The sequence below is a fragment of the Rhagoletis pomonella genome, unplaced genomic scaffold, assembly GCF_013731165.1.
Source record: "Rhagoletis pomonella isolate Grant_MI unplaced genomic scaffold, Rhpom_1.0 Rhpom_scaffold_00001, whole genome shotgun sequence".
In the NCBI taxonomy this organism is placed as follows: Eukaryota; Metazoa; Arthropoda; class Insecta; order Diptera; family Tephritidae; genus Rhagoletis; species Rhagoletis pomonella.
Window position 1 is genome coordinate 15,056 of NW_023458555.1, and position 24,226 is coordinate 39,281.

Sequence of the window (24,226 nt, forward strand, 5' to 3'; positions counted from 1 at the left end):
GCTGTATGCATAACAAAATGCATACCCAAAACAAACGCGAAAAATATCTCCCATACAACGTCGTTGAAAATTTTTCGCGAAAAGTTTATCGCGATAAGCTGTTGTGAGTGATCGCGAATGGATTATTTGCATCGTTTTTCTTATTTATGAGAGGCCGACATCGGCAATGCTCGGACTTCTCATATTCGAGTGAGAGGAAATTTCTTTGTTTTTTTCGATCGCGAATGAAAAGCAGCGAAAATTTTTTTGTCGATCGCATTCCGAATGTGAGAGATGATAAATTTGTTTGCATTTTTCACTCGCGATAAAAGAATGCAAAAATAGACTTGGAATATTATCGATCGCGATAAATCTCGTAAAAGAATGAAAACGAATAATCATAAATGAGAATTTCCGAACCCTGGTTCTGACTAAATCCTGTAAACCGGACTGCTATTGGAACAGACTAAAAATTAATTGGTGCTCGTTTGTATGTACATACATATGTAAATGCATGTGACTATTGTCAAAACTACTTACCTTCAGACAAGTTGGGGACCAGTTGGTCTTTTTAAGCTCCTGTGGCCGTTTTAAGGGTAATTCTTGGGCTCCTGCACTGCCGCTCGGGGTTTCTGCCTTCTACGGTGGTAATTTTGGGCCGGGTTGCCTGTTTTGGCGGATTGTTGTGCTGTGCGCCGCGTACCACTTTCTCGAGCGAATTGCTCTGGGGAACCTGTTGTGTGAGTTGCTGGCTTTTTGGCTAGACTTTGAGGAGGGTTTATACACGCATATCGGCGGTTGTTTTGGCTTGCGAGTGTGTTGGTGTAGGTACTACATCGGTCGATCCATATCCCGATACAGGGGCACTGTTCTGACCGGCGGGATTGTTTTTGGGTGACCTTTCCAGGGGCTGCCTGGGGTGTGTTCTGCACCCAGCGGTTTTTAACCGCCTTGACCGCTCGTTGAGTCGCCGGCGTTATAGCGCGGGCTCTACTTTGAGTCCTACCGAAACCGGGGCTCTATTTTACAACGCTTTTATCAACTTGCATCAACTTGGATCCAGAAAATTTCAATGTTGTGTGTCCGACACCAAAGCAAAGCTTTGAAAAGTTCCTATAAAAAAGCATAGTGCATAGGGCGACAGCTGTAGTGAATAGGGCGAGGTAGATGACATCTAGATGTCGCCCTATGTACTACGTTTGCTACAGCGGAAATAGACGGCACGCCATTTCTTTAAATAAAATTAATTGGTGCTCGTTTGTATGTACATACATATGTAAATGCATGTGTGTGCACCTTTCTATTAATATCGTTGAATTATTTTAATATCTATTGCAAAATTTTATTCAGACAGGACTAAAAAGTAGAAAATAAATAATATAAAAAAAAACTTTTTAATATACAACGCTTTTATAAATGGACTAAAAAGTAGAAAATAATACTTCTCAGTCCCATAGAATTTGTTTTGATAACTTTTGATTTTGAAATTTTAGCAAAAGTCATTATAAACAATCTATGAAATTGAAAATGAAAAGCGTGGGGCGCATGTAATACACTTGAATTGATATGAGAAGTAATATATGAATGTATGTATGTGGGTATATGAATAACGACCGCTTAAAGTCGATTTCAAAGTTCTACTTTCGCTGTAGAAATTTTAGGTCTACGTTATGTAGTTTGACTATTGTCAATTAAATCGAATGCTTTGTATTGCATGCGCTCCACGTTTTTCATTTTCAATTTCATAGATTGTTTATAATGACTTTTGCTAAAATTTCAAAATCAAAAGTTATCAAAACAAATTCTATGGGACTGGGAAGTATTATTTTCTACTTTTTAGTCCATTTATAAAAGCGTTGTATATTAAAAAGTTTTTTTTATATTATTTATTTTTAATTATATGTAGGAGGGTTTCCACGTGTTTCAAAAAGCAACTTTGACTTAAATAAAGGCAGAAAATTGAAATGTATATGCTAATATGGATATCAGACGAGAGAGCTTGTGGTTCGAAAATATTTTGCACAGGATTGCCACCTTGGTACAAAGTTAGATTCAATATAAGCAATAGGTTAAATAAATTACGTCAATATGAATAAAATTGCTTTGAAGAAACTTTATTTCCAAACTGCATGTAGGAGGGTGGCCACCTGATTTTATAATTAAATTCAATTTGAATTAAGAGTATTAGATATTTTTAATATGTATCACAATACAAGTGTCAGGCGAACAAAGTTTAACGAGATTTTGGATTAAAAATAATTTGGACATTATTGCCATCTGTTATATGAAATATTGAACGAACACGAAGTAGAATAATAATACGGCGACCTATGCTAATATAAAAAGTAATATAAATTTTTGCAGTATGAAAGGAAATAAAAATTAATCCAAGTAGTGATACACGTCACGTCATATGTATATGAAGGTACATATGATTGAAGTTAATGTGGATCTGTCTCTCTATTGCTAATTATTAATATTTTGCAATTCATATTGCTTTATTAAATCCAATTCAATACAATCAAAACGAATATTTCATGTACCGTTTTTAACCTGAATGTGATCTTAATAATATCTCTGATTATTTTTACATATGTATATGCCAAGCGCAATATAAAGCCAAATCGGAAATTTAAAATAGTGTCGACTATCGATAGTTTCAGACCACTAGTTAAGGCTAAAATTAAAGTTAAGATTAAAATCAAGGTTAAGATTAACACTGTGTTTCACTTCTTCCGTGCGTAAGGACTACACGCAATTTTTAACCGACTTCCAAGAAAGGAGGAGGTTATCAGTTCATCGTAATATTTTTTTTTATGTATGTTACCGCATAACTTTGGACCACGTCAACCGATTTAGATAAGATTTTTGCATCGGTAAGGTACTAATCTGGTTTAGATGTGATCATTAGTTCATGAAATATATATATATATTTTTATATGAGAATTGAAGTCGGTTTTGTTTTTTGCTTAAAAATTAATTTATTATTCGGAACGTTGCAAAGTTCCATCCACTCTTACAGCCGGTTTCATCAGCAATTTAAGTTGAAAATGATTTTTTAATTTCTTCCAATTTCCATATAAAACTCCATATTAGCACGGTTTTGTTAAATTAATACCATATGCACACATTTAAGAAGTACTTGTTTCCGTCCCAACCTTTTCCGTGTACAATTTCCGTTGATTTGCCAATTTATTCCCAACCAACCAACCGCCGCTGAAGAAGTTTCACGTCTTTATTTAATGATGTTCTCTTTTCCACAAAAAATTTAGCCTTCTCATTGCCGTTTCTTTAGTATTTGTACGTAGAGGGTACTGAGAAAGCAACGTGTTTCGGTAGAAAAGGAAACATCATAAGTCTTATTATTTAACCTTAAAATTAAACCCAATTCTTCTCACATGCATGCAGAGAACTTTAGGAAAAAATGCAAACCTTCGACTAGTGGTGACTTTTGAAGGGTTGTAAATGTTATTTAACATTTTTGGCTTCTCATTTCGTTAACATTTCGTGACTGACTGTTAGGAAGTATGTGAGCGAATACTTGGAGCAGAATAAACTCGCTGGCATATTTTCTCTGCGTAAACAAAGAACTTCAGATTGTATGATTTTAATACCATGCCGGTCAGAGAGCGAAACATTTATCAGTGCCAAATGTGGAGCGTTGCCGTTTTGCTTAAATTTAAGCAACATTGATAATTTTTTCCTGCCTGTTAAAATTTAAAATGTTTCTTCGTTTTGATAACTTTTTTGATTAAAATAGTCAAAAAGGAAAATTTTCGTCGAATATTCATAGTCATAAGAGTTACCATTTAAATAAATTTTTCAATTTTGTTTTAGAAGGACTGTTATCCGTATCCCGTACAAAGTTCCAGGAAATGTTGCTTTCGTCGCATTTTCAAACCTCCGATTGAACTTCTGCCATGAAATCGCTGCTTATAGAAACAATTTGCCGTTCGGAGGCGACCTAGAACTTGTATAATAGCGAAAGGGCAGCAGCTAATTATTATAGGAGTATATGTTGAAAGCCTGAAAGAATATGTAGGTAAATAATAATTTATAAATTAAGCAACTGTTAGACTGTAAAATCCTTGCTTTTGACGAAAAAACTGAGCCTTAGATTGCTTATTTACTTACTTTCTTACATTTTATTTCTATAACCAATTTACCACGCTTGGTAAGAAAAGCCGAAATACGGCTTTATTCAAAAGTATGTTTCGTTCTATTAAGACCCGTTAAATAAGTTGCTTAATTTTTACGGGATTTGGTAAATTTTTTTATCGATTTTGGTAAATTTTATTTTTCGACCCCGGCAACACTGAAACTTAGTCGTGGCACTGTCCCTTCGCATACCTTACATTGGTTTTCTTATTTATGTGCATCTAGACAGTCTTTCATACACATACATACATACATAGGCAATAACCGCCTAAGTCGACTTAAGAATGAATTGAGTTACATATGCTATCGTATTCTGCCACTACTATTCCATGTGAATGTGAAATCCCCCTTTCGCCAGCTAGGCTATTTAAAAAGTTATAGACGGACATATTTTGGTTGCCCCATTAGGTTAACATTACAATCCAAATGTTTAAAACGGTTTTTCTCGAATTCAGGTTTTTCGACTTAGGCGGATATTGCTTATGACCACAGATATATGCACATGGACATTTATTCAAAAACTAAAAGCAGGGTATACCACTGTTTATAAATAAAACTGAGTATACAGATAACAGAAATGAGCAAAAAGCAAAACATATACAAACAAGCTACACATTTAGTTCCCTGCGGCTGCTTTTTCAAACAACTTGGACAAAGATGGTACTCGGCACAAATAACAGAATTGAGAAAACAGCATTAAATTAAAATAGCACAAATTTAGTTTCTCGCGGTTTCTTTTGCAAACAACTTGGACGAAGATAATACTCGGCGCATCAAACAAAATTTGCATTTACACATATGCACATACATATGTATGTATACGCAACGTAGCAATAACTTCGCTAATAATATATCTTAAAAAATCCAAAAAGTGTAACTCGAACAAAAAAAAATCTGGAAGTAGTAAAAGTCATCATCTATGTACTATACATACATAAGTGCATACATAACAATTTTAAGTGAGAAAGAATACGCGGCCGCCGAAAATTTTAGTGAACGCACTACACCTACCATTTGCCATTGACCTTTATTTGACATTTATAAAAACGGCAGAGAACGCTTTACAGAAACGCTAGTTTGTGAGCCGTTGGTGGCCGACCATTTGGTCGTTGTGGTGTGTACGAAGAGTTAACTGAAAGCAGATAATTTTCAACAATCACTCAGGTATGGTTTAAAATGTCAAAAGGTGTATAACACATAAAGTGCTATTATAATTCGACCAAAAGAACTCTAAGTGGTTTTAAGTGGTCTGATTTTAAGAACAGGCATTTAAGCACATAAATACTTACATACATACATATGTATATGTGCATAGTATATGTGTATGAATGTATTCCATATTATGATCAATTAATTACATGTGCATATGAAAACTCGTTCTATTGCAAATAAACATATGTACAATGTACATCAGTGTTGATATTTTAAGTACAATTGTACATTTTTCAGTACAACTAGTTTTAAGAAGTACAAAAGTGTAATTTACCGATTTTAAGTGCAATTTTAACATTAAAAATACTTTTTGAACCCAACGCTCTAATCTCCGCTAGCACTATGATTCTTAGTCCTTTTAAATTTAAGTTACTGTCCGCCTTCACCTGCTTGAAAATATAGTTTGCGTGACAATTCATGTGCAGGCCGCAAAAACTACGAAGAATATTTTTTTCTAGCATACCGAGTGGTTTGCGAGATCTTGCTTGATTTCATCTGTCATTTTAGTAGTAATAAAAAAAAAATAAAATTTAGAAAGAGTTAATGGCTATTTAAAATAATAAAATGGAGTGGCGGATTCCATTAGAATATGAATGCGTTCGGAATTTCGTGAAAAAAGTATGCTTTTAAATGCCCAGTCAACAAAATTTAATCTCACCTGCAAGAAATAAAAGGAGAACGCAAGCGAAATTTTCAAGCAGGACATACTTATATTTCATATTACAATTTTAAATGTAAACGAGATTGTGAATGGCAATATTATTGATGAGCGTTATGGTGATTGCATTTTTTTTATCACCGGCGGGTGAAATATCACTATTGAAGAAATCTAGTCATCTCATTTTATGTGATATTTTTTTTCATTAATATAAACTAATCTATCTACTGTATTAATTTTTTATCGTTGTTGCCGTCATCTTTGAATATACAACCCGCGACAAAATACGAAGAAATACGAAAACTGCCATAATTTAGTAACTACTGAAGATTATGCACTCAAAATTGATATTTACAATAATTTTTAGACGAAAAATAAGAATAGTATAAATATTTGAAAAATGGGCATAGCCACGCCCACTTATGGTTACATGTGTATATCTTGGCAACCGCTGCACCGTTTTCTTCCAAAATTGGCACAGTTATTGGGCCAGGATACCAAATGGCCAACAATTTTTAAAATCGGGCAATAACCACGCCCACATTCCATATAACGGTAATTTGGAGAAATACTAAATCTTCGATAAAGCAGTAAATATTAAAGCTAATTTATTCAAAGTTGACGCTTGCAACAATTCTTTACCAAGAAATACGTTTCTGATAAAATTTTGGAAAATGGGCGTTGCACCGCCCACTTATGATCACATATATGTATCTCAGTAACCTTTCTACCAATTTGTACCAAACTCGGTATGGTTATTGTGCGTGCCACATAAAAGCCAAACGTTCAAAATTATTGAAATCGGACTAAAATTACGGATATTCTGATAACGGTAAATTTCAGAAATGCTTGAAACTTCAATATTTCGAAATTTAAGGACGCTAATTCACTCAAAATTGATACACCCCGGCTTACCATGTAGCGGTAGCTTTCGGAAAGGTGAAAATATGTGCGCCGGGTATTTAATGTTCGGCTCCGCCCGAACTTAGACTTTCTTACTTGTTTTAATTTATTATCTATCAAATTAATTTTAATTATATTTTTATAAAAGTATAGCTCATTGTCTGAAGGAAACCATAAAAATTAATCCAGAATTTGTAGAAATTTTGTGGGTAAACATTTTTTCACTTTCTTCCATATAACGAATGTTCGTATTTTATTTTATACTCGCTGTGGTTTGCTGTGGCATATTCCTTTTACATGGATGATAAGTGATTAACGAAACAAAGCCTACGTTTCATATAAGCTTTATTTTGTAACAAGTACTTGTGTGCATACAATATTTGTCGTTTTCCCATTCTCTGCATAGATTTTAACCCTGGAAGTGCTTCGCTCTTTTGACCCTGTCTGCGGGCTTGTTAGTCGAAACGACTAACACCAACTTCGAATTGAAATAACAAACATAAAAGAGTTAAAAACGAAAATACATTTTATGAATTTTAGTTCTTTATAGTTTTTCAAACACATAAACAAAATATTAAATACATATTATTTTCTCTGTTACATATAATCAACAAAATGGTAAATGACTTCAGAGAGAGGTACGAAGCGAAACCCGATTTTTGTTAGTCGAATCGACTAACGAAGCACGTCCAGGTTTAAGGATAACTGGTTTGCCGACACGGGAGCATGCAACATCTGAGAAGCAATCCGCATCTAAATCTAAACCACACTTTTCCAAAGGTTGACCTTGAGCATTATTGATTGCGACTCCGAATGCCAATCGAATTGGGAATTGCAATCTATTAAATTGAAATGGTTTATCGGTCGTACGGTTGCCAGACGTACGGATTTTATCAGTACAGTACCGATTTTTCAACTCTCGTACTGATTTTATTAATTTCGTCAATCAGTCCGATGTCCGGTAATTTTTCCCCATGTATTTTTAACTGATTAATAAAAAAGGAGGAGGTTATCAATTCGACGGAATATTTTTGTTCGGTTTTATTTATGTTACCGCATAACTGTGGAGCACGTTTATCTATAATTCTTTTTTGAAATTGAAGGTGGTACCCAGAGGTAGTGCCATAATAATTTGGTTTAGATCCGATCACTCTCATGAAGAAATTAACGGTACTCTTAAATTTGTATATGAAAATTGAAGTCGGTTGTGTTTTTTGCTTAAAAATTGCTTGTGTTTGTGTAATATTATTTTTTACAAACAAAATATTTTAGAATTTTTAACATAACGTTAGAGCTTCCTTCAACTGTACTGTAAAAAGTAAAAACAAAAATTATTTGATTATAGTTGACATGTTTCAGATCTTTGATATGCGCAAGAAATTAGAGCAATCATTTGATGCGCATATCGCCGAGTCATATAGTATGTTGCAGTATAATTTATTTAAAAGAGGGCTGACTTTGTTTCCTGGCTCAAAGAGAGAAGCCGACCTCTAATTAAAATTTTTGAAAGTGAACACCTAATTAAAAGTGGTAGGCTAGGTTGTAGGTGGCTAATCTCCAAAAAAATATTTCCTACAGTCATCTTCCTTATACATCTTTAAATTGATACCTATATTGTAATATGTCATTTATTTTATCAATTAAATTGAGTTAGATTTTCAATCAGGTGGTAACTCTCCTCAAACATATTTTCTGTTGTAAGCCTTCTTAAACCTCTTTAGTTTCGACACCCACATGGCAATACTCCATTTATTTTATCAATTTAATTGAGTTAAAATTTTCCATTAGATTGCAACCCTCCTCAAAAATATCTCCAACAGTTATCTTTCTGAAGCCTATTTAATGTGGTACCAACATTGCAATATTTCATTTATTTTATCAATTTAGCCGAGTTAAATTTTTTAAATAGGTGGCAGACCTCCTCAAAAATATTTCCAACAGCTATCTTTCTGAAACCTTTTTAATTTGCACATTGCAATATTACATTTATTTATCAATTTAACTGAGTTAAAATTTTCAAATAGGTGGCAACCCTCCTCAAATATATTATCGGCTGTAAGCCTTCTTAAAAATCTAAAGTTTGATGCACATGTTGCAATACTTCATTTATTTTATAGATTTAACTGAAATAAAATTTTCAAATAGGATGCAACCGTCTCAAAAATATTTTCAACAGTCATATTTTCTAGACCTCTTTAATTTGATACCTATATTGTAATAGGTCATTCAAGTTATCTTTAAATTGAGTTCAATTTTCAAACAGGTGGCAACCCTCTTAACCTTCTTAAAACTCTTAAGTTTGACACCCACATGGCAATATTTCATTTATTTAATCAATTTGACTGGATTAAAATTTTCAAATAGGTGGCAACCCTCCTCAAACATATTTTCGGCTGTAATCCTTCTTAATACTCGTTAGTGTGACACCCGCGTGACAATATTTTATTTATTTTATCAATTTGACTGAATTAAAATTGTCAAATAGGTGGCAACCCTCCTCAAATATATTTTCGGCTGTCAGCTTTCTTAAAACTCTTTAGTTTGACACCCACATGGCAATATTTCATTTATTTTATCAATTTGACTCCGTTAAAATTTCAAAATAGGTGGTAACCCTTGTCAAAAATATTTCCAGCAGTTATCTTTGTTAAACATCTTTAATTCGATACCCATATTGTAATAATTTATTTATTTTATCAATATAATTGGGTTTAAAAATTTTCAAATAGGTGGCAACCCTCCAATTTTTTGGGATATCACTGGTTCTGGTATTATACCGAACAATAAAAAAAAAATTATTCAAATCGGTTCAGCCGTTCTCGAGCTTTGACGACCGTGACATGAGCCCAAAATACAATATCGCAGTGGCAGTGGCAGTGCCAGTTTTAAAAATCAGCTGTTACTGCTAATATTGGCAGTCACTGCCGCAGCAAATACAATACGGCGTTGTCAGTGACAGTTTTTTTTTGACCTTCCCTTTTGTTTGTTTACATTTTTGTTGTTGTCTTTTAGGCTTTAGTGACATGAACAGAAGTTGGCTGCATTTTATTTATGTCAAATTCAGCATGCGAAGTTTTCTGCGATGAAGGCAGTGGCAGTGAGTTTAGAATTTGGGCTAAACTGAGCAGTACTGCCAACTGCCACTGCTGTATTGTGAGTCGCTTCATTGGGCACCACACTTTCTAAAAAAAACAGCTGATTTCGAAAAGCTGCCACTGCCACTGCCACTGCGTTATTGTATTTTGGTCTTTACGAACACAACATTTTTATATATGTACATATATAGATATAGATATAAGATAAAAGGAAATGCGCTACACCGTTTCGATTTTTTTTTAATTTTGAAATGTGGTTTTATTTTTGGTAGACAATAAGCTATACCTTTCTATAAAAAAAAATAATTAAAATTTATTTGAGAAAAATAAAATAAATAGCCCAAACCGGGTTACTATATCATTTTGTCCGGGGGTATAGTTTTATAAACTTGGAATATAATGAAGAGATCACAATGATAAGTTAAGTTAAATTAAGCCCACAACAACTGAAGCCGTACAATGAATTGACCAATAAACCCTCTGCAGTAGACAAAAAAATGTTTTTTTTTCGGATAAGCGAAAAATAGAGGCAATGGTGTATTGACGGAAATGGCGAAAAGTACAATTAAGCTCAAAAACTTACACTTTTTTCATTAATTTAGTACAATTTAAAAATCTCAAATATCAACACTGACGTACATATGTACATACATACACACATACATATATTTCGGGGATGTTGCGAATATTTGCACTCGCATTCGTTCTGCGAATGATTCGCATCATTTTACACATTTGCATCGACATTATACGAATATTTTGCGAATGCGAATGTGTACGTGTTCAGAGTGCGCAGTTAAAATGACCACTAAGCACACAATTGCACATGTTAAAGGTTGTTCCATCTACATACAAGTTTGGAGTTGCGTTGGCGTTGGCGTCGCTTTGACACAATTCCTTGTACATGTTCGAGCGAATTTTAAAGGTAAAATATGAGTTGAGCCTTTATATTAACGACAGTGACATGGATCTAATTTTGCCAGAGAAGTGGATTATCATGGAAGCTTGTGTTGAGCTAATTAAACTTTTGAATAAGCCATATGGAAACTAAGCAGCTATGAGACCCTCTTATCATCCATGATTCTAATATGTACTTCAAATGCTAATAAAAACTCGGTGATTTTTTTTTTTTTACGAAATAGCAAGATTCTGACCCGATTCGGCTGGTAGTCACGACTTTGAAAATATCTTGTTTGAATTTTCATCCATGGAAAATAAAAGGTTTTTTGCCATATCCACCTATTAGACCCTCGCTATAAGCACAATGTTTTTAAACCAGTTACAGAAGAAAGGATTAAAAATGAATTAAAACAAGTAAACAAGTCTAAGTTCGGGCGCAGCCGAACATTAGATACCCGGCGCAAGTATTAAATATAGTTTTTTTTCATCTTTCCGAAAAGTACCCCTACATAGTAAGCAGGGATGGCTTTACCCCTACTTCAAACATCTGCGATAAACTTATATATCTAGTTATATGTGGGCGGAATCATGCCCATTTTCCTTGATTCCATAATAGTGTCTCTTTTCAAGGGATTCTTGTTAGTGTCAATTTTGAGTAAATTAGCGTCCTTAACTTTCGAGGTTTTTGTAACGCATTTCTGAAATTCGCAGTTATATGAAAAGTGGGCGTAATTCTAGTCCGATTTCAATAATTTTCGATGTTTTGCTTTAAAGTGGGAAGTGCAATAACCATATCGAGTTTGGTATACATTGATCGAACGGTTACAGAGATACAAATATGTGGTCATAAGTGGGCGGTGCCATTCCCATTTGCCAAAAGCATCAAATTTGAATAAAATAATAATAATAATAGTAATAATAGATTGGCGCTTACACATGTGTTAGTGTTTGGCCGAGCTTCTCCTCCGATTTGTGGCGTGCGCCTTGATGTTGTCACACAAAGCGGAGGCACCTACAGTTTTACGCCGACTCCGAACGGCGATTGTGTTTTTTATGAGAAGCTGTTTTTCATGGCAGAAATACCCTCGGAGGTTTGCCATTGCCTGCCGAGGGACGACCGCTGTTAAGAAAAATCAATTTGTAGGTTGCCCTTTATCCAAGGTAGGTTGGTGTTGAAATTGGGCGAAATCGGGCTGAAACCCGATATTTAAGTAAATATTTGATCCAAATTGTTGAAAATTTGTATGTGAAATAAAATTTTGGTAAATGATAATACTATTATGAAATTTTTGGAAAATGGGTGCAACCCCGCCCACTTCTGATGAAATGCAGTGTCTCAACAGCCACTTCACCAGTCCTTACCAAACTCGGTACGAGCCTTGCCTAGGGTCTAGCTAAGAAATGTTTCAAATCGGGCAATAACCACGCCCACCTACCATATAACGGTATTTTAGAAAAACACGAAAACTGCGATAAGTCAGTAACTACTGAAGCTAATTCGCTCAAAATCGACAATTACAATAACCACTTAGCAGAAAATTAGATTATTATAAATTTTTGGATAATGGGCGTGGCGCCGCCCGCTTATGACCACAAACGTATATCTCGCTAACCGATTTATCATTTATACCAAACATGGTGCATTTAATATCTTTGGCACGGATAAGCAATTCGTTGAAAATTATTCAAATCGGACTAAAATTACCCCCGCTTCCCCTATAATGGTAAATTTCGGATATACGAAAACTCCGATATTTCAATAACTGAAAACACTAATTTACTCCAAGTTAATAGTTACAGTAATCTCTTAACAATAAATCGCACCCGCGGATGTCTAAAATTCCACATTCGCCACATCCCTAGTATGTACATACACATATCGACGGTACTCTGGCAAAACCTCGTATCTCAAAACACTCTCAAACAACACTCTATAGTAAAAAACTCTATTTTAATAACAAAAAATATTTTTTTGATCTGAATATTAAAAATTAAGTACTTTTTACTAAATTAAGAAAATGTAATGATTCTGAGATACGAGGCTGTATCAAAGTACCGTTGATATGTGCTTGCCAATCTTTTTATTTAGACTCAGTACACTAATACCTAAAATCTTTGAATGAAACTACAATCAATGGGAGATAATGAGCTACAGAACTTCTATCGGCTCACTTTCCTCAACCTCACTGATAAGATCTTGAAAATTTTAGTAGCTAATTTGATCAATTCCGTCGCTAGTTTTCATCAACATGTTACGAAGACAATACTCATTCCGAATAGAAGACCAGGAAAGCTTCAAAAAATTCTCTGAAGCTGTTCTTACTCGTACTAAAACTCATATATTATTCTTTTTTAACTTTGTATTACAGATGAATCGGCGATTTTCTCGGGTTGAGTCCGGTATTGACTTAAAGGACTATTTTGACCGCGGTGACATTGCATCACGTGAAAATCGTTGGAACTTTGAAATAGCATGGGAGGTGGCTAATAAAGTTGGAGGTATTTATACGGTCATCCGCTCGAAAGCGTATGTTTCCACGGAAGAGATGGGTGAGCAGCTATGCCTTATGGGCCCTTACAAAGAACAGTGTGCACGCACAGAAATGGAGGAGATGGAATTTCCTCGCGGTAATCCACTTCTGGATGCTGTGAATACTATGAGGTCACGTGGGTACAAAATTCATACGGGACGTTGGTTGGTAGATGGTAATCCTCAACTTATCCTATTCGACATTGGCTCCGGTGCATGGAAACTAGATCAATTCAAATCAGAGTTATGGGAAAAATGCCATGTTGGTAAGACATTTATTTTGCATGTCGTGTGTTAATAACTTCAAATAAATTCTTAATAACTTCATAGGCGTACCACATTTAGACGTTGAAACGAATGATGCTATTATCTTAGGATTTATGATTGCTGAATTTCTTGAAGAAGTTTGTATATTTTCTATTGGCTTTAAATTACTTTTATTATTTTTTCTAATCTTTTAGTTTCGAAATCGTGCTTTAGATTACTCCAACTCGCATGAGCTACAGACTCCTCGCATAGTGGCACATTTTCACGAATGGCAGGCGGGAGTTGGATTAATTGCCCTACGAACAAGACATATAGAAGTCGCTACAGTTTTCACTACACACGCCACTCTTCTAGGTCGCTATCTGTGCGCTGGAAACACTGACTTTTATAATAACTTGGATAAGTTTGCAGTGGATGAAGAAGCTGGAAAACGACAAATTTATCACAGATATTGTATTGAAAGGGCTGCCACCCATTTATCCCATGTCTTCACAACAGTCTCGGAAATAACAGGATATGAAGCAGAACACTTGCTCAAGCGAAAGCCGGATATAATTACGCCGAATGGCCTTAATGTAAAAAAATTTTCTGCTATACATGAATTCCAGAACTTACATGCAGTAGCAAAAGAAAAGATCAATGAATTCGTACGTGGGCATTTTTATGGGCAAGTCGAACTTAACTTTTATTCTAATTGAACTCTAACTATTTACAATTCCGTAGACATATGGATTTCGATTTGGATAAGACGCTTTACTTTTTCATTGCTGGTCGCTATGAATTTGGAAATAAGGGTGCTGATATTTTTATAGAATCCTTAGCTCGACTCAATGCAATGTTGAAACATGAAAAACCTGATACAACAGTTGTCGCTTTCCTCATATTTCCCACTAAAGTTAACAATTTCAATGTGGACTCACTGCGCGGCCATGCAGTCATTAAACAGCTGCGAGATACCATCAACAATGTTCAAAACTCTATAGGAAAACGTATGTTTGACTCCTGTGTAAAAGGCCATATTCCTAGTCCAGACGAAATGCTTACAAAAGAGGATTTGGTCAAAATTAAACGATGTATGTTCGCTATGCAGAGAGATTCAATGCCGCCAGTTACGACACACAATATTGTAAGATATTTGTTAATTCAGTGATGGTGCATACTTTTTTGGCAAATCCCCACTCAACAAAAAAAATCCCCACTTTTCCCTACGCTTATTAAAATGTTACCCCACAATTTTTTCCTTACTGCTAACTTTAGTAATCCTTACTACTAACTTTGGTTAGGATTATACAATGATTAGAGACGTGAGCCCCTGGACAGGATTAAGTTTTTTGTTTGTTTTTGTTGTTATTCCAGAGGACCATCGATATGTATATACATAAATGCAAAAAACACTACTTAATTAACTTTAATATTCGGCTTTATCAAGTGAACGTTCAAATAGCTACTGAGGCCACAAAAATCGGATTGAGCCGGTGCTCATGAAATACTAAATGGAGTGTTGTGCCATTAAGCAACTTACCCCCAAAATGTGTACAATGTCGCAAATTTGAAAAAATTGATAAAAATGTACAAAATGCGTAAAAATTAGCTGTCGACGCTAGTTAAAAAAAAAAACACAAGTACGAAAGTCTAAGCTCGGGGGGAACCGAACACTAAATACGTAATATGTGTGTATAAATATGTTTTTCACCTTTCCGAAAGGTACCGCTATATGGTAGTCCGGGATGTATAAATTTTGAGTAAATTAGCGTCCTTAAATTCCAAAATATTGAAGTTTCAAGCATTTCTGAAATTTACCATTATATGAAAAGCGGCCGTACTTTTAGTCCGATTTCAACAATTTTCAACGCTTTGCTTTTATGTGGCAAACAAAATAACCATACGGAGTTTCGTACAAATTGGTAGAACGGCTACCGAGATACATATATGTGATCATAAGTGGGGGGTGCCACGCCCATTTTCCAAACTTTTATCATAAACGTATCACAGTTGCCGATTTAGCCCTTTGGTGGCTTAATTTGATCTAATTTTTTTAATTTTTGTAAGAAATGAATTTTTAGACTAAGAAATACTGATATATATATATCGTCGTTTAAAGTACAAAACCGCGTATCGTCATTCTGCAAAACCGCGTAACTGACGCACCCAATGTCAAGAATTGGATTTGCTCACACAAACTCTTGGCTCAATCCTTATCCATTCGTCCTGAAATATACTATCCAGAAATGCGATTTCTTTATAAAAAAGAGAACCATTTTGAAATATGAGTGTTTTTACCCTCTAGAAAATAATTTCTACAACTTCACATACGCATTTTGCATTTTGTTGATACGCGGTTTGGCACTTTAAACGACGATATACATATATGTATTTTATGTTCCTTACGTTTTTATACATACATACTATAAAAGTGTTAGGGCCGTTAACTTATCCATTAACGATTTAACTATAGTATAGAATATATACGTTTACGGCCCTTAATACGCTTAACTTGTTAAATGGCCCATCAAGTCGATTGACCGTGTGTGTTCTGTTGGTGTAATTGTACCAGCTGCTGGTGCGACTTTAAAAGCTATTTGAAAATTTTATGATTGTACCAGCATGCTGGTGTCGCGAATGGTGAAATTAGCTAATTTTTCTAAGTAAAAAGTATTTTGGCGGAAATTTCTTGTACTATATGAGTCAAAGCCGTGTTTGTGGAAGATTAGAGTTCACGATATTACAGTTGTGAACAAAAAAAACAATGTTTAACAAAATGGTAGAAAAATTATGAAATTTCGGCTCTAATCATTTCGATCATTCCTGGACCTTATTTATAAAGAAATAGAAATTGTACCAGCATGCTGGGAAGTTATAAGCTTCGAGCATGATGGTACAATCATTTGATGGAGCCAGCAAGCTGGTGTCGTATAGTCCCCCTTTTACACAAAAAGGTTTTTGGTTGGCTAAAATATTAGCTTTTTTCCAGAGTACATTGTTTTTCTATACTTGAAAATGTTTGCGTGTATACTGAGATATGTATGTATATGTAATTAAAAACTTTTAGCTACCATTTTAAGCCACAACGACTTTTTTTAGCCCTTTTTTAAAAGGAATTTGGCTACCACTAAAAATGATTCGCGGCAACACAGAAATGCTTGAAACTTCAATATGTCGAAATTTAAGGCGCTCATTTACTCAAAATTGATACACCCTGGCTTATCATGTAGCGGTAGCTTTCGGAAAGGGGAAAGTATATTTAATACTTGCGCAGGGTATTTAATGTTCGGCTCCGCCCGAACTTAGACTATCTTACTTGTTAAAAATCTGTCCTTTTACCTACACCCAATTTTTTTCGACATAAATCCCTACGGGTAGGGAATTTCCCTACGTGTACCAACACTGTGTTAAACTCATAAAAACCACCAATATACTTACATATGAATTTTACTTAGGTTGATGACTGGAATGACCCTGTTTTAGCAGCTATTCGCCGCTGTCATCTCTTCAATTCCGTGCATGACAGAGTTAAAATGGTTTTCCATCCAGAGTTTTTAACATCTACAAATCCGCTTTTTGGTATTGATTATGAAGAGTTCGTACGCGGTTGTCATTTGGGAGTATTTCCTTCATACTATGAACCTTGGGGTTATACACCTGCGGAATGTACTGTCATGGGCATTCCAAGTATAACTACAAATTTGTCTGGTTTCGGTTGTTTCATGAATGAGCACATATGTGACCCGAAGTCGTACGGGATCTATATAGTGGACCGTCGCTATATTGGCTTAGAGAACAGTGTACAGCAGCTTTCTGGTTTTATGATGGAGTTTGCGAGACTAAACCGACGACAACGTATAATACAAAGAAATCGAACGGAACGTCTCAGTGATCTATTAGATTGGAGAACTTTGGGAATAGTAAGTATACAATAGATGTATTTTCCAAACGTATTGTGCAGTCCACTGCTGTATTTTTATGACAGTATTACCGCCAAGCCAGAGTTAAGGCATTGCAGGCTGTATATTCAGATTATGTGGACGAGGGATCTCTCTATGGTTCAAGAAGCACATTGAATTTTTCAAGGCCTTTCAGTGAACCACCAAGTCCTACATCTTCTAGTAAGTAGTACATACTGTATATGTACATGTGTATATATCTGTACCAACAAGGATTTACAGCAAAAACGACTTAGAGTTAAAATTTTTCTAATATGAAAAGGTGAAACTCTGTTAAGTAGATATTATGTTTCCTTAGAAGTCGATATCAGCTGCTGTATCTCGTCGTTACCAATACATACATATGTACCTATATGCAAATACGCACTGAACTATTTTGATTAATAAATTTACGTAATCAGGACACACAACACCCGCTCCATCAGTGCATGGTTCTGACGACGAAGACTCTGTGGATGATGAGAAAGAGTTGAAAGAACTAGGAATTAAGTAATAACTAAAACGGTCCACTTTAAGAATTATTGCAACGTTTCAGGCAGTAAATTCATATTTTACACACTGCATTACTATTGCTACATATACGAATGTATGTACATGCATATGTACATACACACGTAACCCATACTAAAATAGATATTTAGAAAGATTAAAAAAATTGTTGATATGGCTATATACTAATGAAGATATAAACAATTTTATATATGTATGTTAAAATAATGTGATGGTAAAGACTATGCAAATTCTTCATCAGCTGGAGGAAAATATTATGTCCAACTTGCGTACAAACATAAAATTATAAATTTCAGGTGAACAAATAAAACAAACATAAGTATATGTCGATGAAATACAAATCAAAGAAATAAAGCACTTAGCCAATAAATTCTTTAATTCGATCATAGGTTAAAATATTGGTAGACTATGATGGATTCGTTGGTAAGATAAAATGTATTGTAGTTAGAATTATCCAAAATTATTGTTTAGGCTACAGGGATTCCAACTGCGGGAGAAGTAACCTATTTTGGTGGTTTTTTAACTTTGTGGGGAAATAGGGAAATGGCTTAAAGTTTTTGGGGAATTTCATGTTTAGGCTATTTTGATCCAAAAATTTGTTTGTTGCGAATAATCTCACATATGAGCCGATATACATTAGGGTGATCCAAATTAACTAACCTAACGAACTTATGACCTTAAAAAGACCTATTTACTGAGAAGAAAATTCTACCATTAGGAAAAATTTGTATTCCAATTTTAAAAGGTGTCGGTGGGCATTTGAAATTTTCCATGTAAATAACATGAACAAATTTGTGTATCATTAAAAATGTTATAACTATTGAACCGATTCACAGAGGGTTAGGGTATTTGGCCGTTTTAGGCGGCCAAAAGTCGAATTTTCCAAACGCACTTTTTTTTAACTGAATATAGGGTGAAGAGAATAAAATTCTTGACTAGATTCTGTTAGTTTTTAATCCCTCTTTGCTTTAATTCTCTCGTACCGCGCTGTCAAAGTGCCGTGTTGATAATTGTTTATTTGGCTTTCCGATGAGTTTAATACAGGTCGAAGTTGTAAAAAACTGCTTTAAATCGTGTGTTCATTTTTTAAATTAAATTAAATTGGATACTTGTAAAGCTGATAAATACCATATAATCCAAATAGTTTAGTACAAATATAATATGAACTAGTACCGGCAGAGCTACAAAGAAAAATATCGTATTTTTGCAAATTTTAATGGATTGGAGAAATTAACTACAGTCATAAAGTTATGTAACACCACTCAACGGCTCTGAGATTATTGCACGGGTGTTATGCTTGACAGTTCGTAGTTTAGAAACAAACGAAAAAAAAACTGCTGAAAATGTGCGTTTGCTGTGCACTGACCATTGGAATTATTTACTACTGCCGAAAGATAAACCGAAAATACTGCTGCAGTACTGTACCTGTTTTCTTTACATGTACAGGGTATTCTGTAAAAGTGTTCAATGAATAAAGGAAGGTGATAGGAAAGCCAAGACGCCCGACAACGTTAAGAGGGGGCGGTGGGGGAGGAGGGGTTCAATATAAAAATTTGGAGGGTTGCAGAGAGAAAATATAAATTTGCAAATAAGTTTTTAAGGCAGTAAAATCTTACGATTTTTTTCTCAAACTACAGAGTTGCGATGTATTCGAAATTACTTATAATTATTAATTCTAAGAAGGCACACAAGATTCACTAAAAATTAAAGTTAAAAGATATTTTAAATAAAACAAACTACCAAATACTATAGTTAGTTCGATGAGTGTATGCAATTCCTGCGTGTTAGATAAATTATTTCAATAAAACTCAACATAATGGTTACTCCGTATAGTGCTTTTTTATTCATATGTTATTTTGATTTGATTTAATTTTTAAACAGGTAGCAATCCTACTAAATGTAATTGAAAATTAAGCCCTTTCAAAGCCGTTTTGGATGACACCCTTAGCGTAGTAATTCATTAAAATTAATTGAATTACATTTTTTGACAGGAGGCAAACCATCTCATGTTCCATATCCATATTGTTAAAATCAATTTAACCTATCATAAACAATGAATTTGATTTTTAAGGAAGTGGCAGCCCTGTTAAAAATAGTTTCAAACAATAACCTTATTAAACTTTTCAGTCTGACACCAATATTGTTATACATATATCAGTTACCTAATTCGCTTGAATTAAAGTTGAATTTAATTTTTAAATAGATGGTAATCCTCCCACATATTGTTTATAAAAAATGCCCTCGATTCATTCCCATATTGTAGTAGTTCATTTAACTAAATTGCATTTGATTTTTTAGCAGGTGGCAACCCTTTTTATGTTAGATATAAATCTTCTCCGCGGTCGAATACTTGGACATCCTCTCACTCTATTTAGTCGATTTTAAACATTTACAGTTTTAAATATTGTAACACGTCGTTTCTAAACAGTTTGAGTTAAAATTTTCATAAATATAATTTTGGCCGCCTAAATCGGTCAAATACCCCTATGTGCGATTGAGGTAACAATTTTTTCAGGCATATTCTTGTAGGGCATTAAATTCTCTAAAAAATTGCCCTAAACTTAATCATCAGAGACGATTCTTCTTCTTCTTATTTGGCGCTGTAACCGCCTAAGCGATTTCTGCCGAGTTCAGCAAAGCATGCCAGTCGTTTCTCTTCTGAACCAACTGACGCTAATTGGAAACGCCAAGTGAAGCCAAGTCCTTCTCCACCTGATCTTTCCATTGCAGTGGGGACTTCCCTTTTCCTCTGCTACCACCAGTGGGTTCCGAGTTGAATATTTTCAGAGCTGGAGCCTCGGTGTCCATTCGAACGACATGGTCAAGTCAGCGGAGCTGCTGTATTTTAATTCGCTGCATTATGTCCATGTCGTTGTAAAGCTCATACAGCTCATCGTTCCATCGTCTGTGGTACTCGCTATCGCCAACGCGTAACGGCCCGTAAATCTTCCGCAAAATTTTTCTCTCGAATACTCAAAGAGCCGGATGTTGTCATTGTCCATGCTTCTGCGCCATATACCAGCACGGGCATGCTGAATGACTTATAGAGCGTGGTTTTCGTACGTCGAGAGAGGACTTTACTCCTGAATTGCCTACTCAGTCCAAAGTAGCACTTGTTAGCAAGAGTGATTCTGCGTTGGATTCCCATGCTGACATTGTTAGCGGTGTTAATGCTGGTTCCCAAGTAAACGAAATTCTCTACTTCCTCGAAAATGTTAATGTCAACAGTGACGTGGGTGCCAAGGCGCGAATGTGCTGAATGTGCGGAGTGCAATGGGGTATAGTCGTTGCGCTGGGTGTGCAGTTACAGTTGCATGGCTATACTCAATCCCGACACTTGCGTCCTCTTGCAATTTAATTCTTATGTAAAAAATTTTTAAATTTATTACGTTCAAAAAGTAAAATTTTTTTAAATTTTTTTTCAAGAACACTTTTTGTAGAATATTGACGATATTTTTATAAATTACCATTATTTTTTCAAAGTTTTTTATTTTCATTTTGTTTCGATATAATTTGTATGGAAAGTGGTATTGGGTAGGCGTAGTGTTATTTAACAAATTCCATTTACAACACCGTGCGACAAAAACCAAAAATTTTTAAAACACACGAAAAAATTAATATATTCACAAAACTAGAAGCAAAATATAGTATAACTGAGTTTTTAATTTTTCTCTCTGACGTCAGAATTTTTTTTTTAAGACTGAAATTTCTAGGATATGATTGAATGAAAATATTACTTGAAAGATTTGTTGCATTGTGGAGTAACAATATGGGTATCAATTAAAAGGAAAAATTCTATAGATTCCTATTTCTATTTTTTGTAGATAGGAACATGAAATTGCACTGTTTTCACTCATTATGAAAAGAATACTTACAATGAAAATGGCGAAGATCGGGTGGCTATAACATATAGCCTCCATATAACTGATTGTTCAGATATGAGATTTTTTGTTATAACTTCTCCATTTATGGAGCTAGGAATATGAAACTTTGCGCCATTTTCACTCATTATTAACAGAATACTTACAGTGAAAATAACAAAGATCGGGTCACTATAACATATATCTCCCATACAACTGATTGTTCAGTTATGAGAATTTTCGTTATAACTCCTCCATTTATGTAGATAGGCACATCACATGAAATTTCGAAATATTTCCACCCGTTATCAAAAGAATAATTGCAATAAAAATGGCGAAGATCGGGTCGCTATAACCTATAGCCTCTATACAACTGATTGTTCAGATATGAGATTTCTTTTTATAACTTCTCCATATATGCAGCCAGAAACATGAAATTTCGCACTATTTTCACTCATTATCAACAGAAAGTTTACAGTGCATGAACAAAGTACAGTAAATTAACAAAGATCGGGTCACTATAACCTTTTTATTACCTCCATACATCTGATTGTTCAGATATGGGGTTTTACTGTGAAACTCCTTTATATGGACAGCTAAAACCCATGAATTTACACAGTCTACTGAGAAAATCTATGCTATATAAGCTTTATCTCCTATACTACTGATTGTTCAGATACCAGTTTTTGCGTTATTCTCATAACTGAACACTCAGTTGTATGGGAGATATATGTTATAGTGACCCGATCTTCACCATTTTCACTGTAAGTGAATGAGTAATGAGTGAAAACAGTGCAAAAGTTCATGTTCCTATCTACATAAATGGAGGAGTTATAACAAAAAATCGCATATCTGAACAATCAGTAATAAAGAAGCTATATGTAAAAGTGACCCGATCTTTGTTATTTTCACTGTAAGTATTCTGTTGATAATGGGCGGAAGTATTGCAAATTTCATGTTCCTAACTGCTTAACTGGAGGAGTTATAGCGAAAAATCTCATATCTGAACAATCAGTTGTATGTGAGGTATAGGTTCTAGTGGCCCGATTATTCCAGTTCCGACAAATGATTAGTGCATTATAAAAATACACCCACCTACCAAATTTCATCCGGATATCTCGAAAACTGAGAGACTAGATTGCATACAAACAGACGGACAGACGGACAGACAGACGTCGACGCAGCTCGACGAGGGTCTATCACTTCTAATTGTAGTACTTACAACCATCGGACCAAAGTTATAATACCATTTCATGCTCATGAAAATTATAAAAATAGGGGTATACTTTTTTCGATATAGAACAATCCTAGGGGGTGAGAGCATTACAATTCCGACTTTACTGTTTTTGGACCATCCTAGTGTACATATGCATGCCTTGTAAAACCGTTTTTTAAGTCAAATCTGTGCACATTCGGTTTGCACATTAAAAAACTAAGAATAGCTGCTATTTTTGATCGAAAAAATAAAAATCATAAAATAACGAATAAAAATGATCGAAAAAATACAAATCACAACATAACGATTAAATTTTGATTTTTATTATGAGAATCATAACGGTTACGGTCCCTGCAAAAAAATCGATAAATATCGATAACGAAATCGTTAGATATCGATCAAAATATCGATAACAAAATCGATAAATATCGATAACAAAATCGATAAATATCGATGACAAAATCAATAAAAATTATCGCTAAAAAAGTAGTTAAAAATATAGATCACAAAATCGATAAAAATATCGATAACAAAACCAATAAAAATATCGATTATTTTATCGATAAGTTCCGAGAATCCCGAAAATCTTTAAAATCCCAAAATAGATCCCAGATTGAGTCACTGCATCTCTCTCTATATCCTTTCCTCTTTAATTACCTTTATTTTAATCTTTCTTCCCCTATCTTCATCTTTACTTTTATCGGTATCCTCATCCTCCTCTTTGTCTTTACTTTTATGTTTATCATTTTCTTCATCTTCCCCTTCACCTTTGCCCTTATACATATATATAATTAAAGTGTTTAAATTTCCTTGGGCTTCATTTTTGCCTTTATCTTTACGCATCTGTGCTTTTGTTTTTATTTTTACCTTTGCCTATACCCTTTTCTTTATCTATGTGTAGTCACCTTTACTTTCATTCTTGTATTGGTATTTTTCGAAGTGTTATTCTTTAACCTTTTATTATCAAATTTTTGTTAAATTAATACTATATGCATAC

The 24,226-nt window shown here is 34.4% G+C and overlaps 1 protein-coding gene across 1 annotated transcript; it reads left to right on the forward strand.

Annotated features, from left to right (window-relative positions):
- Window positions 1-4,739: 4,739 nt before the first annotated feature.
- Window positions 4,740-18,514, forward strand: LOC118735550 (glycogen [starch] synthase). Its single transcript, XM_036465361.1, has 8 exons — window positions 4,740-5,301; window positions 13,275-13,701; window positions 13,766-13,839; window positions 13,897-14,369; window positions 14,426-14,828; window positions 17,140-17,604; window positions 17,670-17,805; window positions 18,045-18,514. Exons 2-8 carry the CDS (start codon window positions 13,275-13,277, stop codon window positions 18,134-18,136), a joined length of 2,070 nt encoding a protein of 689 aa, XP_036321254.1. The 5' UTR covers window positions 4,740-5,301; the 3' UTR covers window positions 18,137-18,514.
- The last annotated feature ends 5,712 nt before the right edge of the window (window positions 18,515-24,226 follow it).